General features: G+C 34.7%; 1 protein-coding gene across 2 annotated transcripts in view; it reads left to right on the forward strand.

Annotated features, from left to right (window-relative positions):
• The first annotated feature begins 3556 nt into the window (after window positions 1-3556).
• LOC21392121 (putative zinc transporter At3g08650) overlaps window positions 3557-8904 on the forward strand; it is a 5581-nt gene continuing 233 nt past the window's right edge. Inside the window, exons 1-7 of one of the 2 annotated variants that reach the window (XM_024167094.1) lie at window positions 3557-3842; window positions 4022-4113; window positions 4662-5356; window positions 5710-5994; window positions 6316-6444; window positions 7054-7151; window positions 7731-8904. The exon at window positions 7731-8904 is cut by the window's right edge and continues 233 nt beyond it. In XM_024167094.1, coding sequence (XP_024022862.1) covers window positions 4892-5356; window positions 5710-5994; window positions 6316-6444; window positions 7054-7151; window positions 7731-8544 — 1791 coding nt within the window. In that variant the 5' untranslated portion in view covers window positions 3557-3842; window positions 4022-4113; window positions 4662-4891 and the 3' untranslated portion in view covers window positions 8545-8904. The remainder of the gene's footprint in view (window positions 3843-4021; window positions 4114-4661; window positions 5357-5709; window positions 5995-6315; window positions 6445-7053; window positions 7152-7730) is intronic. The other variant, XM_010100299.2, reaches the window with a different exon arrangement.

The following is an 8904-nucleotide window of genomic DNA, read 5'->3' on the forward strand; positions in this document are numbered from 1 at the left end:
ATGCCCTTCTTCTTCTTCTGCTTCTTCTTCTAATGCACGATCTGGAATACAATTCTTGAATAATGCCCTCCTCCTCCTCCTCCTCCTCCTGCTTCTTGGAACAACAGAAGACAAAATATGAGCCTGATGGCGTATAGAAATGAGAAACGTAATGTGACAATGAAAAACCGAGGTTGAAAATACTCAAGACTATCTTATTCCTTTCTAATGTCACTGATATTAGAATAGTTGTTCTAAACTATTGTTAAACGTGGAAGTATGGTCCTCTCGAAAAAAAACTATAAACAAAATGCATATAATATTTATACACACACACACACACACACACACACACACACACACATATATATATATACACACACACACACATTTATAAAACATTTCTCATTTAATACTTGTTATGTACAAAGGGGTTTGTCCATGTCCTTTCACCTGTCATTAGTTCATAGTAATAATAACAATATTGATAACAATAAAATGATGAACAAACAAGTAATCATAACTTCCTGTCAGTTGCAATGAAATGAATTTCCCTTTATGGAAATTGAGGCAACAAGGCAAAGCAATATCTTCTCAAATTCTCCCCCATCGGTTCACCCATGGATTTTGGCCTTGATAAGTTGTGGGTAAAAATATATCAAGTCCTACACTGGGAAATTCTTTCCTGGCATTGACAAAATTCTCTCTTTGTGCTTCATCCCCAACGCCATCATCCAAGATTGATGAACCTTTTGTTTCCCTCAGCTGCCGCAGAAGCTTGGATTCTTTCAATAATCACACCCTGTAAATTGGGATATTATTATAGAGAAATTGTGATAAATACTTTTTAAAAGTGCATTGGTCTTAATTTTTATTCTTAATTAATATGTTTTTAGTTAAATAACTATATTAACAAAATGATACTAATCAAGAGTAAGAGGTAAAAATCTATCCCTATGCACATTTAAAGGTAAGTTGATCAATTTTCTGTCATATATTATATTATCCATTAATGGAAATGTGAATAAAAAAGAATCCATATCTTGAATGTGATAATAAGGTATCTTAAGTAGATTCACTCCTGATAAAATATAGGCTGAATTTGAATAATGGCTTCCAAGATATATGGACAAGTCATAGCTTCTAAGATCTCTTGATAATCCGCCACAATGCACATTACCTCTGCCTTTGGCGGATGACAAGAAATATTATGCTCATAGAAAGACAATATTTAGGACTGGCAATTTATGTTACGACCTAATAACACGATTTAAAACCCGCATGAAATTAAATAGTTTGGATATTCTTTAAATAGGTCTAGGTAAAAAAAGAGTCAAACCCACCAGACACGATTAAATAAAAGGTGAACACGACACAAATCCTCCATTACGAAATTAACCCAAAATAATTCGTTTAATAAACGATTCATAAATAATTTGACATGAACATGACACATTTTTAACTCATTTAATACTTGTTTTATTGAGAAATGTTTAAATATATATATTTAAACATTTCTCATTTAATACTTGTTTTATTGAGAAATGTTTAAATATATATATTTTTTAGAAAAAAATAGGTGATATATAAGGAAGACCCTAGGGTTTCCTCACATTTTTTATGGAATTTCTTTTAATTTACTATTTTGCTATATTGTTGATTTTTTATCATTAAGAATTGAATTTCAGTATACAAATAGTAAACGTGTTTGCAGGTTGGCACAACACGTTATTGACTTGTTTAATAAACGGGCTGATTATATCGTGTTCGTGTCAATCTTGTAATAAAAGAGTCGAGTTTGGATTTCTTATTCTGACATGATTATTAAATGGATCGTGTTCGTGTCAAAAATTATAGTGTCAACAGAGGAGACACGACACGAACCCGACACGGTAACATGAATTGTCACCCTAATGCCATTTTACAGGTTCGATAGTTGGCATGGAAACAGTTTTCTTGCCTCCTAGTAGACGATGTGACTCATGTCAAGTCCAACTGACGAAGCACTTTTGTTCTTTCTATTTATCAGTGCTTGTTAATCGAGATCTGACCTAATATGATCCATCCAACAAGTAGAGGGATGAGATTTGACCCAACACAAACATAATATATGTATAAAATTCTTTTTTTAATATATAATTAACCATATATGAAATAACATGGCTTTTGTTTTATTGTAATTTTTATTGGTTCGTGAATGATTGAAGTATTTGTTTAATTGAAATATTTTTCGAATATTATTTCAATTTTTTGAAAATTTTTTTAGTCTATTTTTTGTAAATCATATCTAAAATAACTAGAGGGATGAGATTTGACTCAACACAAACATAATATATTTATAAAATTCTTTTTAAATATATAATTAACCATATATGAAATAATATGGTTTTTATTGGCTCTTATTTGATTGAAATATTTTCGAATATTTTTTCAATATTTTTTTTTTAAAATTTTACTCTATTTTTTGTAAATTATATCTAAAATAACATTTAATATACATTGTAAAAAGTAATTTTGATTATTTCTAAAGTTAATTGCGTCAGTGTGATTTCAGTTTGGTTTTATAAACTCCTGAAGTGTCTTGAGCATTTACATACAAAAAAGCAGAAAATATATTCAATAGAAACGCAAGATGTTTCAAGTATTTTTAATTAAAAGAAGAGAGTTTCTCTTATTAGATTTCTTTATAGTCAAGATCTATTTTTAATTGTTAAATTTGACTAAAATTATATTAAATTAAAAAATAAATAAAATAGATAATTTTTAATATAAATCATTGTCGCGAGTTTATTTTTCTTGTCTCACCGTATCATGAATTACACCGGGGGGGATTCCATTCCATTGACTTCCGCTTTTTTATTTGCAAATTGTTTATTTTTCTTTTTCTACAAATAGAGCTGTGAACATGTCAATATTAGAGAATTTAAAAAAGGCATCAAAGCGCCTACAAGATGTATGACCTGCCATCTAAATTATGTTTATAACTTATTTTGTTTTCTACCTTTGCAAGCAAATATACAAATAAATAAAAACAATTCTAAGAAATTATAGTGATTTTTAAAATTTATGTGAAAAACTGAAATCAAGCTCAATGTGGATATAGTTTAAAAGAGTATGTTTGTCCACTCAAAATTAATTATTTAAAAAAAAATTCAAACTGTCGAATGTACAGACTATTCTTATTCTTCATTATTATTAAATACTATCGATTTTTTTTTTTTTGAATTGATAGGTCTTAAGTTAAGAAAAAATGTGATGAATCAAAAAAATCAAGTAAATCAATGTAACATATGATAATATGAATTATTTTATCAGATAAGTAAAACATAACTTCACTTTTTTTTTTCAATCTTAATAAGAAAAGCATGGATTTACATTACAACATTTGTTTTTTTCTTTATCATTCATGTTTTCTATTATGTCTTTCTCGCCCCATACATTTTCTTTCCCTCCTATCAAATATATATAAAAAAAGGATATGTTATTAAAAGAAAAGAAAAAAAAAGAGGCAGGGATGAAAAATATAAAATTAACTTTTTACTTGTTTAATTGTTTTTATTTAATTTCAGGAGCTGGTTTTGCCCCAAAACAAGGTGCTGTGGACGAAATACCATACTTTATGACCACTCCTCGTCCCTTGACAATTATATTTCTTTCAAATTTCAATTCCTAATCTCTCTGAAACTTTCCTTGTTCATATACAATCCGAAAACAAAAATAATTATACACACACACTCCCTTAGTTTTATTTATTCAGCAAAACAAAAAATTATAAAAATTAAGGTTTTATTATTCCTTTGGAACCTTAGATGGAATTGTAGCCCCGTTTCGTTTTTGTTTTCTTCAGCGATCTCGTTGTGCCGGTAAGTTTTTTTTTTTTTTTTTTTTTTTTTTTTTTTTTTTTTTTTTGTGTAAATTCGATTCTGAATTTGGAGTTGACCTTGTTGATCAATTTTCTCTGATGCATTTTACGGGAAAAATTTTGAAATTTTGGGAATAATTCTGTCTAATGCTAATCTCTTGGTGATCAATCTATCGCTAGGGTTTTGTGATTTGAGAGATTGCTTTGTGTTCGAGAACTTTTGGTGATTGAGAAGAAACGGAAAAGTCGAATTTTGTAGGACCGATCAAAAGGTTGTATTTAAAAGCGCGTCCAATTTCGTTCCTTTTGTTTCTCAATTTACACAATTACGTAATTTTTTGGGAATCGTATTAATGATAGCTGGTCAATGGCTGGATTCGGCGCTGGTTGTCTTGAATTTTGAGTTTTTCGATAGGGCATTGACCTGGAACCCGATTAATGCTTTGAATTTTTCAGTTTTGTGTTTTTTCTTTTTCTTTTTCTTTTCTGTTGAACTTGAAGCTTTTGAACCGAAATCATTTGTACGAAATTGTTTGTGGAAACGGGGAATTTGATTGGATTTTGTCATTATCGGTGGGAAAAAGAGCACATGTTTTGCGGTGTATGAGTTTGGAGATCTTAGAATTTTGGATCCTAAATTATGAATGTGTGAATTCTTATCTCAATCTTAGCTTTTTTTAATGTATTGGGTTATTCAGATTATAATATATTTTCTGTTTGAAGGAAGAAAAAATAGTCTGCTAATTTTTTAATGTCCAGGTCTCAATGTTTTCATAGTTGTGAATGTGTAATTAAGAGTTATCTTGCATTTGAAATCCAGACTCAGGACTGCACAAAGTGGATCCTACGTGATGCTAATATACCTTAAAGGGAAGGTGGCTCATTGTTGCTTCACTACCATTGTTCATTGTGTTCGGAACGCTGAGTGTTGTTCTCATCAATTGTGGAGAAGTGGCTTTAGACTGTTTTTAATATCTGAGTGCAGTGAAGGAAGAATTTAGCGAGCAGCTGCACAGATTTCGGAAGGTGTTAATATTTATATGAGCGAAAATGTGGTTGAGGTTTAAGCAAGTGCTGTTATTTTCACTGTTGTTCCTAGTGTTCTTTGGTTATGCTACAACAAAGTCTGAATATGAATTTTCACAAAAGTCGATAAAAGCTCCTCACAAGAATGTTAGAAGCAATGTAATTGATGGCTCAGGGGCAGAGACCTCTTTCAGTTTTGAGGACACCAATGGTGGAGTGGGCGAAAAGAAGAGTGGAAATAGTAAAGTTTCAGTATCAACTGTTGCATTATTTACATTAGCTATGGCAGCTGCCACTGGTTTAGGTGCGGTCCCATTCTTCTTTGTGGAGCTTCATCCACAATGGGCTGGATTATGCAATGGAATGGCTGCTGGCGTGATGCTGGCTGCGAGCTTTGACCTTGTACAAGAAGGGCAAGAGCATGGTGCTGGAAATTGGGTCATGGTAGGGATTATAGCTGGTGGCGTTTTTATTTGGCTTTGTAAGAAGGTAATGACTTTCCAGTGTCATTTTCTTATATACGTGTTATGCATGTTCTTCGTTGTTGGAAATTTAGATGCTGGTTCCTGGAAATCCGATTTCTATGTCCTCTAGCGGAGTGATTTACCTTTCTTGTTAGTTTTCTGAAGGTAGCTTAATCTAAGGTATGAAGAAAATCATCTCATTTTATGCTAGACTGGCGTGACAGGAAACATGAATTGGGATGTATCTGAGTTGATTAATTTATAATAGAAAGGATGCCTTTAAAATTTTATTTTATATGTATTATTTAGTGCATAATCTGAGGGTTTATCGAGCTGTTATTATGTCTTTACATAATGAATTTTCTTGTTTGGTTTCAGTCTCTTGAACGATATGGTGAGGTAAGTATGTTGGACATAAAAGGTGCAGATGCAGCTAAGGTGGTTCTTGTTATTGGGATAATGACTCTTCATTCATTTGGAGAGGGCTCTGGCGTTGGGGTTTCTTTTGCTGGTTCCAAGGGTTTTTCTCAAGGTCTTTTAGTAACTCTGGCTATTGCTGTGCACAACATACCCGAAGGATTAGCTGTGAGTATGGTGCTTGCATCCAGGGGTGTGTCTCCTCAGAATGCCATGTTATGGAGTGTAATTACATCCTTGCCACAGGTAGTGATTATGCATGTATCTTTGTAATACCTTGAAGCATGTTTGAATTGTGAGCTTCTAAAGGGGAGAGGGATTATGGATTTATGAATGCCCTTGTTCATTGTTTATAACCTCAATGCGATTGGAGAAACGAGATGTGGCATAGGTCCACAATGAAACTCTGTTTTACATATACATGGCATGTATAATTGTGCAGCTCAGCCCTATGACCCTTGTAGAAATGTTTCAATATTGATAATTAATTTTGCACAAATAATTTGTCCCAACTTGGATCCCGTTAACCCATTTCCCTTTTGAACATACTGTTCTTGCTTCTTGCAGCCAATTGTAGCAGTCCCTGCATTCATGTGTGCTGATGCATTCAACAAGTTTCTGCCTTTCTGTACTGGATTTGCTGCTGGATGTATGATTTGGATGGTTGTTGCAGAGGTACTTCCTGACGCATTCAAGGTAACATATCTCACTGACTTGTGTGGAATTTTTCGTTTTATGCTTCTGCTGCTGTTGGCTTCCAGCTTCCAGTATCCAAACACACAATGATTAAGGTTTATTTGTTACTGATACCCCGTCAACTTTTTGAATTTGACAATTTGGTCCGCATTCTTTTTTTGTTCCTAGCAATTGACCCCTTCAACTTGAAAATCTTTGCAATTAAGGACCAATCGAAAACGGCGTATGTTTTCTTGATGATTCTGATCATGTGATGCACACGTGAGTGTTCGTTGAGGGTAATGAAGGCCATTTCGCATACCATTTGTTCCGTTATATTGATGTTAGAGTCATCTAATGTGTCTGAAGACAATAAGCTGTAATAAACAACATTTGATTTTCAAGTGTCGTTACCCTTAATAGACATTCCAATGGTGATAAATGACCTTCATTGCCCTCAACAAACGCCCACGTGCACGTCACATGATCAGAATCGCCAAAAAGATTTTCAAGTTTAAGGGGGCAATTGCCAAAACAAAAGAATAGGGACCAAATTGCTAAATTCGAAAAGTTGAGGGGGTGTCAACACAAGAAAGCCATGATTAAAATCTGCCGGATTCTTGGCTGCAGGAAGCTTCTCCATCACAAGTTGCATCGGCAGCTACTCTTTCTGTGGCATTTATGGAAGCTCTTAGCACTTTGTTTCAGAATTTCAGCCATGACTACAAGTGAGTTTGTTTTAGAAGTTTCGTTTTATTCTGGAGAATTGAAGCTGTAACAATATTTGTTCAGTGTGGTTTCTCTCATTATAAGAGTTGCCAATTTATCCATGCTATTGCACACCCATATTATGCTTTTTTGGTAGTTACATTTCTTAGAATGTCTTGTGATGCAATCCGTCTTTGATGTCATCAGTAATTTAGATATGATAATCAAGCTTTTGTAGTTTGGCCGTTGAAATTGATATCTTCAGGCCTAGGCAGTAAGCACCTTAGAGTTTTGAAGTACCTTTGTCTACTAAGGGCGATATATATTTATATATATCTAGAGAGAGAGAGAGAGAGAGAGAGAGATATCTATATAACTATCTTTGTTTTTCTTCTTTGTCGTTTGTGGTGACCATTCTTTTAACTACATGGTTCGTAATTTCTTATTCAAATACTGGGGTTGCAGCTCCATAATTTTGTGTCAGAAAATGTTCACATCGTCAATAGGTTTAGGTTAGAGTTAAGAGGAGATAGTTATATGACCCAGAATGTGTCTGCATTTCCTGTTACTGACAAATTTTAACTTTCTCTACATTGCAGCTCAGAGGATGCTTCGGGCTTCTTTGTTTCACTACTCTTTGGTCTTGGGCCGTTGCTTGGTGGAATTGTTCTTGTTGCATTTGCATTGGCTTTCCAACTTCAGCATGCTGTACTCATGGGTGCAGCCTCTGGCATTGCCTTTGTCCTTGGCGCATGGCGACCACTACAGTTACTTTTTTCTTCAAAGATGGGAGTTATCCCCCTTTCATTTTTGCTTGCAGCGGGTGCTATTTTTATCCGTACTTTAAGCTCTAACATTTTGAGGCTTGCTGGTTGCAAGAAGACTTCAGCAAATGACTTACCAACCTTGAGTGGTTTCCCGGTGAGCATTCACACTCTACAATCATTCTTATCCTGTGGAGCAGTTGCCTTCCATGCGTTGGCTGAAGGGCTCGCGCTAGGAGTGGCTGCACCAAAAGCTTATGGACTTGGACGACATATGGTCCTTCCTGTCTCCTTACATGGGCTCCCCCGAGGTGCAGCTGTTGCAAGCTGCATCTTTGGTGCCACTGACAGCTGGCAAGCTTCCCTTGCGGCTGCCGCTCTAATTGGATTCATGGGGCCGGTATCTGCAATTGGAGCCATACTTGCAGGAATTGACTATAGTGGTCTAGACCATGTGATGGTTTTTGCTTGTGGGGGATTACTACCAAGCTTCGGAAGAATAATTAAGAGAGCAACGAGGTTAGATTCAAGGAAATGCATTTATGGCCTCATTATGGGAGTGGGGTTCGCTACCTTGTGTTTGACTTGCACCAAGTTGGTTTGCTTGCATACACCTTATTGTAATTCTGCACCAGAGGCTGTCAGGTAAGATGATTATTCTGCGGCTTGTGTAATATGATTCCAAGGCATGCTTGCAAAGGTTGATTGGTAGGTTTGGAATAGCTATTATTCAGAGAACAAGTTTTGCACTCGTAGTAGGACAAGCATGCTCATGAAAAGTTACAGGGGTGCTCTAATGAGAGAACGGTTGTATGAAGGAGAGTTCCTTAAGAAGTACCTTCCTATAAATTGAGAGCTGAGCTTCCTGCCTAGCACTCATTTAACATAGCTTTGTCAGTTGCATAAAGGATGAGAGCATGTGGCCTTCTCTTTTAACGTGTTATTTTTCGGCAACTTCGGTATGGATACCTTTTTGGATTGAAAATGATATAAATCAACTCATGGAATC

This window comes from Morus notabilis, unplaced genomic scaffold (assembly GCF_000414095.1).
Source record: "Morus notabilis unplaced genomic scaffold, ASM41409v2 Scaffold372, whole genome shotgun sequence".
Lineage (NCBI taxonomy): Eukaryota > Viridiplantae > Streptophyta > Magnoliopsida > Rosales > Moraceae > Morus > Morus notabilis.